At 39.2% G+C, this 14,829-nt stretch overlaps 1 protein-coding gene across 1 annotated transcript in view; it reads left to right on the top strand.

The window, feature by feature from the left end:
• Positions 1-14,829, top strand: part of LOC139158437 (solute carrier family 9 member C1-like) — a 186,295-nt gene that overhangs the window by 64,762 nt on the left and 106,704 nt on the right. Inside the window, exons 8-10 of the mRNA XM_070735749.1 lie at positions 5,635-5,778; positions 8,876-9,056; positions 13,960-14,041. Of these exons, the coding sequence (XP_070591850.1) occupies positions 5,635-5,778; positions 8,876-9,056; positions 13,960-14,041 (407 nt within the window). The remainder of the gene's footprint in view (positions 1-5,634; positions 5,779-8,875; positions 9,057-13,959; positions 14,042-14,829) is intronic.

Here is a 14,829-nt window from a genome sequence, read left to right as displayed (position 1 = left end):
AGGCCTTCAGAAAGCCTGCCTGCCACTAGAGGCCAAAAGGTTTCACCCCAGACTTTTAGCCTATGGATCTGATCCAGTTCAGCCTGGAATCTCGGCTCATTCCATGTGAAGCATGGCCACATCTGCAGCATGGTCAATGCAGGCATCAGTGGAGACATTTTCTGGGCTGCGACGTGGTCCAATCCATTCACATTCATCAAACATTATTGCCTGGATGCCTTTGCTTCATCAGAAGCTGCATTTGGGAGACGAGTTCTACAGAGAGTTTGTGCTTCTCCTGTTCCCCTGGTCCAGCCTTCTCCCTCCCTCTCCAGTTAGCTCCGGTATATGCCATGTTGGACCTTCCTAAGCAGCGCATTGAAGAAGAACCATTGACTTACCTGAATGGACTTCCCAATGCGCTGCATGTAGAGTCCAAACCCACCTGGCCTGTTAGGCCCAGGGTTGCAGTTCTGTTGTTTCTGTTACTTAATAAAGTTATTATTGACTTCATTACACCTTCGTTTCTTCAAACTGTCCTTCTGAGCAGCTAGGGGGCGTTAAGTAATTCAATATTTAAATTTAAAACTCAGTCCCTACTAATCAGACTGAAATATGACCCACATTGGACTCTCCACGCAGTGCATCGAGAGGACCGTTCAGGTAAGTCAATGGCTCTTTTTACCCTTCCTTGCAAGTGTATTCTTTTCCTTTCTCCCTTAATTAGGCTTGGTATTGCTTTTTCCCCAGTTGCCTGACTCCAATGGGTGGCGTTCCAGTGAGGCACTACCATATGTCAGGTCAGGCTTATTTTCAGCCTTCTTTTTGCCCATTTTTCACCCACCCCAGGCTTTCCTGAAGCTTGGGGATGGTGAAAAATGCCTCAATTCAGGAGGCTTTCCTTAACCCTGGTGAGAGAGAAAAACAGGCCGATGGGCTTAATGGAAGTCTGGAGACTTTAGTGAGACCTGTGCTAAAGTGAGAGAGGCAGTGCGGGGGTTGTGTGCATGTGTGAGGCTATGTGGGTGTGTGCACATATGCGAGGGAGATGACATGGCATTGGGTGTGGGCACATGTACGACTGTTATCATGCTTGTGCGCACCCTTTTGGCACCTGAGCCAAAAAATGTTTGCCATCACTGGTTTAGTGGTGCTGGCTTAGGAACTAGGAAACCAATTCTAATTCCGCCCTAGGCAGAAAAAACTGGCTGAGTGACTTTGAATCAGTAATTCTCTCACAGCCCAACCCACTTTACAGGGCTGTTGATGTGGGGAAATTAGGAGGAATAAACAGTATTGGCAATGTTTGCAATCTTGAATTATTTATAAACAATTATAAAGGTGGGATAAAAGTCATCAATAAATAATCCCCTTATCATCACATTAGTAAATATGTTTTTAAATCTTGAAAGGATATTAAAATGATTATATTGGTAGTGTCAATGATTGTCTAGATCAGTGAAGGCAAATAGTTTTTGGTTTGTGTGCCAAAAGGGCATGTCCACACTCATTCCCTTCTACTCATGAATGCACCCCCCCACCGCACTGTGCATGCACAAAAACAGGGGTGGGCTACTGCCTGGATGGTGTGGAATGCAGTGGGGTAGTGAAAATGGAACTCCATCCCAGAGTACCCAATTTGCACTGAAAGATATTGAAGGAAAATGCAGGGTGTCCTGCATAAGCCACGCCTGCAGTGTGGTAGTAAAAGTTTTGGTAGCCCTTCACTGCACACAAACCATTCCCATGCATGCCCACAGGCTTCACTGAAGTTTAAGACAGTGAAAAAACAGCCAAACAGGCACACTGGAAGTGCAGGGAAATGGACTTCCAGTTTGCTCCTTGTGCTGTTTTTCACACTCCGGAGGTTTCAGAAAGCTTCCCTGAAGCCTCCAGAGTATGAAAACAAAGTTCTTCTTCATGGTGGATATGGGAGCCTTGCATTGATTTATCCTGTCTGCTCTGTGATTGGACTGAGCCTGTCAAAGTTGTTAAAGTGACATCATTTTTGCTGTGCTCTTCAGTTCGTTTTCTTCAATCGCTCAGAGTGGACAGTTCATACAATCATAGAGTTGGAAGGGAAGTTAGTTTAACTGCCTATTTGTGAGGAGCTGGATTTCGCAGCCAGAAGGTCAGATCAGCTCATTTAGCAGATCAACGAACTTGTGCCTGCCATTTTGAGAGTCTTGGTGAGCTAAAAAAAGAACACAACAAAAAAACCCCAAGCCATTTGAAAGCAATGTAGATCAACATCGAGATTTTTTGCTCAGGGACAATCTTAGAGTCTGGGATCTCAATGGTACTATTGCTAGCCCTTCTGCCATCAGAATTATAGTGGCTGTGAGTTACTAGCAGGCAATTTATTACCTCCCACCCACAGAACTGTGTATAAGGACTGAAATTCACATTTGGAAAGTTTCACATAGAGCTTAGCAGACAAACGTTTCTTCAAGACTTGCCTCACCAATTTGATGTGGTCAGGGAGATTCTGGATGTAGATAAGGATGTCTTCTAAGTACACAAGAATCCTGTTGTAGAGGTGGGCATGTAGAACTTCATTTATGTACTGCATGAACATGGCAGGGGCCCCTTTCAGACCAAATGGCATCACTTGAAATTGGAATTGGAAATAGGCAGTTGAAAGCGGTTTTCCACTCATCCCCTTCCTTTATTCTGATGCAGTAATAAGCCTCCCTCAAGTCCAACTTGGTAAAGTATTTTCCCTTGGCTAGATGATTTAATAAGTCCTTCATGAGGGGGAGGGGATAAGTGTTTTGCACACACACGGCATTAAGGTTCCGGAAGTCCACGATTAAGCGAAAACCTCTGTCCTCCTTAAAGAGAACAGGGGCTGGTGTCCTGGAATTTGCGGGCTGGATTAATCCCCTCTTTAAATTGGTATCTATGAAATTTCTCAGCTCTCCCAATTCTTTTGGTGACATCGCGTACATCCTCGGTTTGGGGAGAGTTGCCCCTGGTTCAAATTCTATCGCATAGTCTGTAGGTCTGTGAAGGGGCAGTTCATTGCAATCTTCCTCACTGAAAACTTTTCCCAAGTCTCTGTATTCCAAGGCACCTTCAGGAGATCTGGAAGTGTTCATTCCTTCATTGCAGCCGCTGCTAAGGACCCATCTGGCTCCTTCCAGGCAGGAGGTTTTCCCCTGTCAGTCTCTAGAAAAGGGTTAGAGCCCAAGGGGATGAAAAGTTTATGATGCCCACCCTCCCAATGAAAGGTGGGAGTCCATTTGTCCATCCAGGCCAGACCCAATATAACTGTTTTCAACATCTTGGGGGCAACTATGAATCTCAAGAGTTCCCGGTGCCGGCCTGTCCACAGCTCCACTAACTCAGTCAGGAGCATAGCGGGAACTCCACCCACTAGAGAACTGTCCACCTGCTGGAACCGGATGGGTTTTGCTAAAGACCTAGTCTGGATTTTTAACTTCTCCACTACGGTTTTGCTAATAAGGCATCTCGAGCACCGTGTACCTATCAGAACCCGTATTTCTTCATCCTCCCCCGTGGTCATTACTTTAATCCTTGCTTTAATGATGAATGGAAGGATGGGCTCACTCACCATTGGGTCATCCTCTCTACCAAGCTCCTCGGGGCTGGTTCCTGAAGGAATAGGGTTTTTACCTTTAGCAAAATCCTCAGGAGGGCACAACTCTGTAGATTAAAAGGCCCAGAGACCCTGCAGAGGGGCTTCTTCAGATCCTCTTTCTGCTATCGGGCATGGCTCGGGTTTTGGGGGAGAGAGGGGTGTCAAGCAGTCTATACCATTATGGCCAGTTTGGTCACATCTGTTACTCCTGAGCAAAGGGAGCCCAGCTGACAAGAGAAAAGGCAGCCTCTTAAAAGATCCTTTGTTGCATGGGGCAGGGGAGGTCCCTTCTCAGCAAGAATTACATCACCCAAAGCGACTGCCGTGGCATACCAGTCTTGAATGGCCCAGCTGTCTCCCACCTGCAGTTCACACGCCACTCTCAACTTTGGATCAAGGGCACTTTTGAAAATATGGACCAAACAGTTTTCATAAAATTCTTCACAGGCTTGCCTGCCTGTTTCAATTGGAAATCAGAGTCTCTGCCTTTAACTTTTGCTCCACTATTGCTGCACTATTCGGTGTAGCCTAATGAGGACAGAAGGGAAAGAGGGGACATGATTGAAACATTTAAATATGTCAAAGGGTTAAATAAGGTTCAGGAGGGAAGTGTTTTTAATAGGAAAGTGAATACAAGAACAAGGGGGCACAAACCCCCCTTTTCCTTCTGTCCTCCAGACTATACAGATTGAGTTCATTAAGTCTTTCCTGATAGGTTTTATGCTTAAGACCTTCCATCATTCTGAAGAATGCAATATAGTCTGTTGGATGAAGGTGGTGCCGTGGATATTGCCTATCTGGACTTCAGCAAAGTCTTTGATACGGTTCCACATAAAGAGCTGATAGATAAATTAGTGAAGATTGGACTTAATCCCTGGATAGTTCAGTGGATTTGCAGCTGGCTGAAGCATAGACATCAGAGAGTTATTGTTAATGGCGAGTATTGTGAGCAGAGACAGGTTACAAGCGGTGTGCCACAAGGATTTGTTCTGGATCCTATTCTTTTTAATATGTTTGTGAGTGACAGGGGAAGGTTTGGTAGGGAAGGTTTGCCAATTTGCCGATGACTCTAAAGTGTGCAATAGGGTTAATATTCCTGGAGGCGTCTGTGATATGGTAAATGATTTAGCTTTACTAAATAAATGGTCAAAGCAATGGAAACTGCAGTTTAATGTTTCCAAATGTAAAATAATGCACTTGGGGAATAGGAATCCTCAATCTGAGTATTGTATTGGCAGTTCTGTATTAGCAAAAACTTAAGAAGAGAAGGATTTAGGGGCAGGGATTTCTGACAGTCTCAAAATGGGTGAGCAGAGTGGTCAGGCGGTAGGAAAAGCAAGTAGGATGCTTGGCTGCATAGCTAGAGGTATAACAAGCAGGAAGAGGGAGATTGTGATCCCGCTATATAGAGCGCTGTTGAGACCACATTTGGAATACTGTGTTCAGTTTTGGAGACCTCACCTACAAAAAGATATTGACAAAATTGAATGTGTCCAAAGACAGGCTACAAGAATGGTGGAAGATTTTAAGCATAAAACGTATCAGGAAAGACTTAATGAACTCAATCTGTATAGTCTGGAGGACAGAAGGAAAAGGGGAGACATGATCGAAACATTTAAATACTGTATGTCAAAGGGTTAAATAAGGTTCAGGAGGGAAGTGTTTTTAATAGGAAAGTGAACACAAGAACAATGGGACACAATCTGAAGTTAGTTGGGGGAAAGATCAAAAGCAACATGAGAAAACATTATTTTACTGAAAGAGTAGTAGATCCTTGGAACAAACTTCCAGCAGACGTGGGTTGGTAAATCCATAGTAACTGAATTTAAACATTCCTGGGATAAACATATATCCATCCTAAGATAAAATACAGGAAATAGTAAAAGGGCAGTCTAGATGGATCATGAGGTCTTTTTCTGCCATCAGTCTTTTATGTTTCTATATAATTTAGCTTATGTAAATGACAGATTAGTAAATGATAAATAATTGAAATATTTGTTTTCTCATTGGCATGTTTTAATGTGTCCCCTAATCTGCTTTTTCTTAAACAGGTTTTGGTCCATGCTGACATTTTTGGCTCACATTATTATATATTTTATAATAGGAATTGTGATAGGTCAAAAATCATTTCCAAATATAAATTCTCGTGCATTTTTTTACATTGTAACAATCTATCTTTCACTGAACCTTGCAAGGTAAATACATTTTTACTTTTGTGGAAATTGATTAACATTGCCTAACAGTTAAGTGATATTCTTAAATTGCTGACTTGTAAACATTTAGCTGGAAGTAAGCCACAGTCAAGCATGCATACACACGGGCACACCCACACCTACCCATACATGCACAAACACCACACCACCCCCTTGACATTGTAAGCTGTATTAGAACTCAGTAAATTGTAATATAACTTTCAAACCAATCATAGTGATCTTAATCAACATGGGAGTACTAAGATTTTGTATCACCTGCTATGTTTTGGAAAAAAACTACCATATATAGAGAGCATAGTTTAATGAAGCGGTCCCCAAACTACGGCCCGCGGGCCGGATGCGGCCCGCTGAGGTCATTTACCCGGCCCGCGGCAGCGTAGGAGATTTTACCATCTATAATATACGAAGTTCCCGAATCTCATCTCCACTCTGCTGCCGAGCGTCTGGCGGCGGCAAGGAAGAGGAAAGCCAGGGGGGCGGGGAGGAAAGCACCCTATGGCAGAGCAGCAACAGTTCCTCTGAGAAAGAAATTGGCCAATTGCTTTCCTCTCCGCCCCCTGGCTTTCCGCCTCCTCCTCCTCCAGACGCTCAGCTGCAGATCGTCTTTGTCCCTCCAGTGCCGCTTTTTTTTTTTTTTTTTTGCACCGGTGAGGTTTGCGCGCGCTTGGGCACTTTTGGCGTGTGGGGGGTCTGCTGCGGAGAGAGAGAGAGAGAGAGAGAGAGAAAGAGGAAGACATAGAAAGGGAGTGTGAGAGAGAAATAACGCAAGAAAGAGAGGGAGAGAGAGAGCGGAGAGTGCTGCTTTTTTGCTTCTTCGCTGCCTGTGGGGAGCCTGGAAGCCCTGCAAGAGCATCTGGAGGGGGCAATAAACAAGACCGGCTCTTGGTCCTTTGAAGCTGCTGCCGCCGCCGCCCACCAAGGAGATCCCTTCGCCCGAACGGAGGCGGCGGCGGCGAGCTCAAGGAACCAAGAGCCGGTCTTTCTCGGCGCTGAATTGTTGCAGCTTCTGAGGCCGCCTCCGCCTCTGGGCGAAGGGATCTTCTCGATGGGCGGCCTCGGTTCGAAAACGACTGGCTCCTTTTCGTACCGAGGCCGCCCACCGAGGAGATCCCTTCGCCCAGAGGCGGAGGCGGCCTCAGAAGCTGCAACAATTCAGCGCCGAGAAAGACCGGCTCTTGGTTCCTTGAGCTCGCTGCCGCCGCCTCCGTTCGGGCGAAGGGATCTCCTTGGTGGGCGGCGGTGGCGGCAGCTTCAAGGGACCAACACCCGGTCCTCGTTGAGCTGAGCTTCCTTTGGCTTCCTTCGAGGCGGCAGGTGAGCTTTGCAGCTTTTCATCGAAGGAAGCCAAAGGAAGCTTAGCTTGGGGGCGGGCCTGAAGCAGCCACCGCCGCCTACTCCACCCTGAGCTTCGGCTGCACTGGGCAGCTCTGGCGGGCGTGCGGCAGCAGGGCAAGCCACGAAGGTGGCGCTGCCAAATGTGGGTCGAGCGGGAGGGCACTGAGCAGTAGCCGTAAGGCGGCAGTGGGGCGGTTGGCTGCAAGGCACTGGCGGCGGCGGCTTGATGTGTTGCAGGACGCCGTACATTGCTGGCGCTGCGCATGGGGCTGGCACCTCTGTCCCAGCCCAGCTAGCGGGCCAGTGCCAGCCCTGTACCCAAGCGTAGCGCCAGCAATGTACTGCGACCCGACGTCGGTGCCACTGTCTTGGAGCTTCTGCTTGCAGCCGACTGGCTCGCGGCGCGTTGCAGGGCAGAAAAAAAAAGAAGAGAGGAAGGAAGAGAGAAGAAAAGGAGAGAGAGAGAAGGAAAGCATGAGAGAGAGGGAGAGAAAACAAGTGAGAGGGGGAGGGAATGTGAGAGAGAAAAAGAGAAAAATGAGAAAATGATGGAGGGAAAGAACGAGGGAGAGGGAAACAAAACAAATGAGAAAGAAGGGAAAAAAGGGAGAGGGAAGAGAAAAGTGGAAAGGAGGGAAGGAGGGAGGGAGGGAGGGAAAGAAGAAGAAATGGAGGGAACAAGGAAGGAAGGAAGGAAGAATGAAATGAATTGAGGGGTGGAGGAAGGAAGGACTTTTTTTGGGGGGGCGGTGTAAATTAAAAAAAAAAATTCTCTCAACATACATTCAAACAATACAATGTACCATCTAATTTTCCCTGAATAAAATGCAGTATTTTGTCAGTAACTAAGATCAATCATCAAAAAAGTTGCAAAAGTTTTTTTTCTAATGTTGTGATCCAGGTACATACTTTTCTTTTAATTAAATTCCCTCCTTAATGTTCCTTCAAAAAGTACACCAATTATATTTCTAACTTAACCATTATGCCAAAGTGCTTTCTTCTTTCTTTATATATTTTTCTATAAATATTTTTCTATATTTTTCTATAAACCAAGAAAACCTTGTATAACCAATCAGATGTTAACAAAAGAAAATTAAAAACAAAACATAAACATATATGAATTTCAGACTTCTCCCCCCCCCTCTAAATAGTACGTTCCCATTTTGGTTTTTTACTTTAAAATAAGGTATGTGCAGTGTGCATAGGGATTTGTTCATAGTTTTTTTTATAGTCCGGCCCTCCAACAGTCTGAGGGACAGTGAACTGGCCCCCTGTGTAAAAAGTTTGGGGACCCCTGGTTTAATGGTTAAATTGTTTAATTTGAGGTGGAGAAACTTGGGGTCTTCCCATTACGCAAGTAAGAACTCCATTTATAGTGGAGTTCATTACACAATTTTGAACCAATTTCTTTTTCTCAGATTAATACACTTCACAGGATTATGCTTATAAAATAAGGGAAAACTCCCATGTATGCTGTTTAGGACTTCTAGAGAATGACAGTGTTTATATGAAAGAAACAATAGCATGATATATTTTTGTTTAATAGCAAATTTTTATATAGATAGGTAGGTAGATAGATAGATAGATAGATAGATAGATAGATAGATAGATAGATTGCAGTCTTTTATCTCATAGATGATAATGATTACTTGTTTAATAAATTATTTAAATTTTTGATTAAGATATAAATTTTCATCAATATTTTAAATATAATGTTGCTAATTTAAAATTTTTATTTACTTAGGTGTTTAGTTATTTTGGTATTGAGTCCTTTTTTGAGTCGACTTGGTTATGGATTTAATTGGCGTTGGGGAGCTATTATTGTTTGGTGTGGAATGAGAGGCACTTTTACTTTGAACATGGCTCTTCAAATTAGCCAATCAAGCAGTAGCAGCACTATACCTGTGGCTAGCATTAAGAACCAGGTAAAAATAAGCTTTTGACAATATTAATTGGATTTTTATAAAAATGCAATTAAATAAAATGAGATTTGGTACTAAATTCGTAAACTTAATAGATGCAATTTATTCAAAACAAACAACTAAAATTATATTAAATAATGAACAATTGGAAACATTTGAAATAAGTAAAGGAGTTCGACAAGGTTGCCCAATATCACCCATTATTATTCATTTTATCTTTAGAAGTCCTATTGATAAAAATAAGAGGAGATTCAAAAATAAAGGGTTTGACCATTGGCAAAGAGATATATAAAGTTCAGGCATTTGCGGACGACTTGACTTTTATAATAGAAGATCCGATAACAGTGACCCCAATATTGATACAGACAATAGAACAATATGGAAAAGTTGCAGGGTTAGAAATAAACAAGAGTAAAACACAATTTATAGTGAAAAACATGAATAAAAATCAAGAAAGACAACTTGAATATATCACAGATATGAAAATAGCTAAGAAAGTTAAATATTTGGGAATATGGATAACATCAAAAACAATAACATTAAAAAATGATAATTACATGAAATTAATTGCAGAAATTAAAAAAGACTTAGAAATATGGAATAACTTAAAAATATCTTTCCTGGGGAGAATTGCCACGATTAAGATGAATATACTACCTAAGGTTTTGTTTTTGTTTCAGGTTATCCCAATAAACCCTGGGGGAAACTTTTTTTAAAATCTAACAACGATAGTTAAAAAATTTCTATGGCAGGGGAAAAAACCAAGAATAAAGATAAGTATTTTGGAAGATATTAAAGAAAGAGGAGGATTTGCTCTACCTAACTGGAAATTATATTATCGGGCAGCCGCTTTAACTTGGATTAGAGATTGGATAGCGTTAGAAGATAAAAGAACATTAAAATTAGAAGGTCATGACCTTATGCTTGGCTGGCATGCCTTCATATGGTATGATAAGGATAAAATTCATACGTATTTTAAAAGACATACAATAAGAAAGTACTTATTGGAAGTTTGGAAAGATGTAAAGAAGAATCATTTTTTGACTATTCCTGAATGGATTTCTCCCCTTGAGGCAATAATACACCCCAATTCTGTAAGGGATACGAAAATAATAAGATATAAGGAATTATTAGATGACCAATTGAAATTAAAGGCAAGAAATAAATTACAAGAAGAAGGGATTATAATTGATTGGTGGCAATATGTTCAGATCCAGTCTAAATTTCAAAGTGATAGTAAGATATACATCTTTAATAAAAGTAAAAATTTCTTAGGTAACTTACTAGTTACTAACCAGACTAAACTAATAGGGAAAGCTTATAAATATCTGATTGCTCATAAAAATATAGATTTGACTTTAAAGGACAATATGATAAGTTGGTGCAAAAATATTGGTAAAGAAATAGACATAGATACATGGGAAAAAGTTTGGACCTCAAATTGGAAAATGACAAAATCAGTTTCCCTAAAAGAAAACCAAATTAAGATGTTCTACAGGTGGCACCTCCCACCAAATAGAATAGCAAAAATGTTTCCTAAGACCTCTCCATTATGTTGGAAATGTAAGAAGGAAATAGGATCCTATTATCATCAATGGTGGACATGTAATAAAGTTAAGCTATATTGGAAAATGATAGAAAAAATGATAAAAGATATAGTAAAACAGGAGATAGAAATAACCCCGGAATTTTATTTACTGGGTATAACCAATCAGAGATACAAGAAAGAAATTTTACATTTAGTTATTCATATTTTGACTGCGGCCAGGATAATATATGCGCAAACCTGGAAAGGGGAAAATATCCCCAAAGAAGAGGAAGTTATTAAAAAAATATTGGAATGTGCTGAAATGGATATGATGACAAGACGGTTAAAAGACCAAGAAGAAACAGAATATTATGAGATATGGAACAAAGTGTTTATATGGATAAACAAGAAGAAATATTAAAATAATGAATAAATAAATAAATAAGAGAATTACATTAGCAGTGATATGATTTAAGATTTATGTTAGAATTAGTTTATGTATGAAAACTTATCATATAAGGTAAAACAAATCTCTTCTTTTCATTTAAAGTAATAAGTTTGAATCTAAGTATTTTTTAAATGTATTCTTTTTCTGTATTGAAATTTTACTTCAAAAATAAGCGGGGAAGATACAACCCCACTTTTATGTTATATGTATGTGTCAGTTTTGTCCATTTTATGAAAATCAATAAAATATATTTTAAAAAAATAAAATAAATTTTTATCTTGAAAAATCAAATCTATGGAAATCTTTTTAGCAAAATGTTCTCTGGATCTGCTTTTTAAAGCTTTGAAAAGAAAGCATACCAGCATATTGGACATTGGAATAAAAATATAGTTCAATTCAACTTGTAAAAAATGTGAGATTTAATTTATATTAAAAATATAAAATAGGTATACAGGTAGATTTCAATTTATGACCATTCATTTAGTGACAATTTTAACTTACCGCAGCATCCCTGTGATTGTAATTGTGATTCTGGCATTTGGCAACTGTCATGTATTTATGGTATGTTCAGTGTCCTCCACCAATGTGATTATCATTTATGACCTTCCCAATTAGCTTCCAACAAGCGAAGTCAATGGGGAAAGTCAGTAAGGAAAATCTCAAGTCACAATAATGTGATGTCTCACTTAGCAAATGTGATGTTAATGATCACAGCGAAAAGGTAATAAAATAGTGTGTCACATGTGCTTAACAAATTTTGAGCAGTCACTAAACAAATGATTTTAAATTGAGGATTTGTAAATTACAGTGATACCTCGTCTTACAAACTTAATTGGTTCCGGGACGAGGTTTGTAAGGTGAAAAGTTTGTAAGACGAAACAATGTTTCCCATAGGAATCAATGGAAAAGCGATTAATGTATGCAAGCCCCAAACTCACCCCTTATGCCAGCCAAAGTGCCTGTTTTTGCGCTGCTGGGATTCCCCTGAGGCTCCCCTCCATGGGAAACCCCACCTCCGGACTTCTGTGTTTTTGTGATGCTGCAGAGGAATCCCAGCAGCGCAAAAATGGGTGTTTCACTGGCAACAGAAGTCCGGAGGTGGGGTTTCCCAGCGAGAGGAGCCTCAGCAAAATTGCAGCATCACAAAAACACGGATGTCCTCGAAACCCCACCTCCAGACTTCCATGTTTTTGTGATGCTGAGATTTCGCTGAGGTTTTTAAAACAGCCTGGGGCTTCTCGGCGGCCTCCCGAACGCTGAACCCGGAAGGTTTGAAAATTAACAAGAAAAAGATGCAATTACTAACAAAAAATCTGACAGACTTACAGATAAAGCAATTAGAAAAGTTGACAAGTATGAAAATAACAAAGGAAGTAAAATATTTGGGTATTTGGATTACAGCCAAAGCCATATCATTAAAAAATGATAACTATGTGAAACTTTAGAAATATGGAATAACTTACAATTAACATTACTTGGAAGAATTTCTACAATAAAAATGAATATTCTCCCCAAAGTACTGTTTTTATTTCAGGTAATTCCAATTAACCCAGGAGTAAATTTTTTTAAAGAATTGACTAAGGTTACAAAAAAATTTATATGGCAAGGGAAAAAACCAAGAATAAAATAAAGTGCACTAGAAGATTGGAAGGAGAGGGGCGGGCTCGCCCTTCCAAACTGGAAGCTATATTATCAAGCAGCAGCCTTATCCTGTATAAAAGAATGGTTAATTTTGGAAAATAGAAGATTATTAAATCTTGAAGGACACGACCTAATGTTAGGTTGGCATGCTTTTGTTTGGTATGATAAGTATAAACAACATTCCTACTTTAAGAGAAATACAATTAGAAAGGCCTTATTGAACTAATGGAATGAGATAAGAAAAAATCATTTTTAGTAATGCCAGAATGGATCTCTCCAATAGAAGCTATATGTCCCTCAAATTTATTACAAGAAGGTAAAATATGGAAGCATAGGGACGTACTAGACAATCAACTGAAATTGAAAACGAGAAAAGAATTACAAGAAGCAGGATTAGTAATGGATTAGTGGCAGTATGCGCAGATTAAATCAGGTATATATTTAAGAAAGACAACAACATATTAGGGAAATTATTAATTAAAAATCAAGGAAAATTCATCGGGAAAGTATATAAATATTTGATTAATTATAGGACAATAGGTTGGATTTTAAAAGACAATATGATTAGTTGGTGTAAAAATTTAGGAAAAGAAATAGATTTAGATACATGGGAAAAGATTTGGACATACAATTGGAAAATAACCAATGCTTCTTTTAAAGAAAATCAAATAAAGATGTTTTATAGATGGCATTTTCCACCTAATAGAATTTCAAAGATGTTCCCAAGTACATCGTCCAATTGTTCGAAATTGAAAAAAGAAATCGGTACATATTTTCATTTATGGTGGACGTGTCCGAAAGCAAAGAATTATTGGAATAAGGTGGAAGATGGCTAAGAGAAATAACAGAACAAGAAATTAGGAAGACTCCAGAATTTGTACCTGTAATTTCATGTATAATAGATCTGGCGACAAATACATCCTAGTCTCAATTCCCTTTTTACTTCTTAAAATTCAGTTCTTGCAGTAAATTAGTGTTGATTGTAAAGTTTTTTGTTAAAATATTGATATGAACAATTAGTGGCAGCGAAGGGGTAAGTGGTGAACCAAAATTAACTCATTTTCTTTTTCAGCTCTCTTTTTGGGTGGGGTGGGGACAAAATTCAGAATCCAGGATTATACTACTATAGTTGTTTATGTTTAATTTTGTTTTGTCATCTTATTAGGTGAAATTATACTATATGTATCTGTACTATTCTTTCTATTTTACCTTGCTCCCTTAAAATATGGTATCATAAATGGATGAACATTTTATGAGGTTGCTAATTATAACAATGTTTTGTTTTTCAGATATTAATGCATGCTGGAACATCATCACTGTTAACCTTGATTATTAATTCAATCACTGTGAAGTCGCTGGCTGTAACCTTAGGTGACATTAAACATACAATTTTAAAAAATATTTGTTTTTCTATTTAGTTTCTAACAGGCAGACTATATACATTTTCCTGGAAATATTTTCTACTGAGCACAGTTGGACATGTCTGAATGAGTGTGACTGGGATTATGCTATTGATGTGTTGAATACTAGCATATTATATATCAAATGCAAATTTGTGGAAAAATTGATTTGATTAATTTATCAATCTAGCCAGTTTTTAGTTAAGTAAGAAAATTATATATGCATCTGCTTTCCAATAATTTGAATTAGAATCCTTTAATGAAGCTTTTAATGTGTAATGTCATAGGGATAAGAATTTCACTTCATATTTACACAGAATTTCAAATCAAATTTAATTGGAGCTCTATGCACAAACACATTTCTACATATGAATGCACACATAGTATGCTATAAATTTATATTATATATATATCTCTCACATATTTTTCCTGAATATTTATATAATATAAATATATATTATATTATATATATTTGTTTTCGTAGATTTTCATATATATATATATGTAGATTGTTCTGAGTTCGGGTTTTGCCCTGTGTAATATTTTGCACCGAAACGTCGCATAGACATGCAAAATATTACACAGGGCAAAACCCGAACTCAGAACAATCTACATACATATACCCGTGAAAATCTACGAAACACACACACACACACACACACACACACACACACACACACACACACACACATATATATATATATATATATATATATATATATATATGACGGTCTTGGTATATTCGGGTTTCTTCCCGTG

The sequence above is a fragment of the Erythrolamprus reginae genome, chromosome 1 (genome assembly GCF_031021105.1).
Source record: "Erythrolamprus reginae isolate rEryReg1 chromosome 1, rEryReg1.hap1, whole genome shotgun sequence".
NCBI lineage: Eukaryota > Metazoa > Chordata > Lepidosauria > Squamata > Dipsadidae > Erythrolamprus > Erythrolamprus reginae.
The sequence above is the reverse complement of the archived record's forward strand: the minus strand, read 5'-3'. Positions and strand labels throughout refer to the sequence as shown.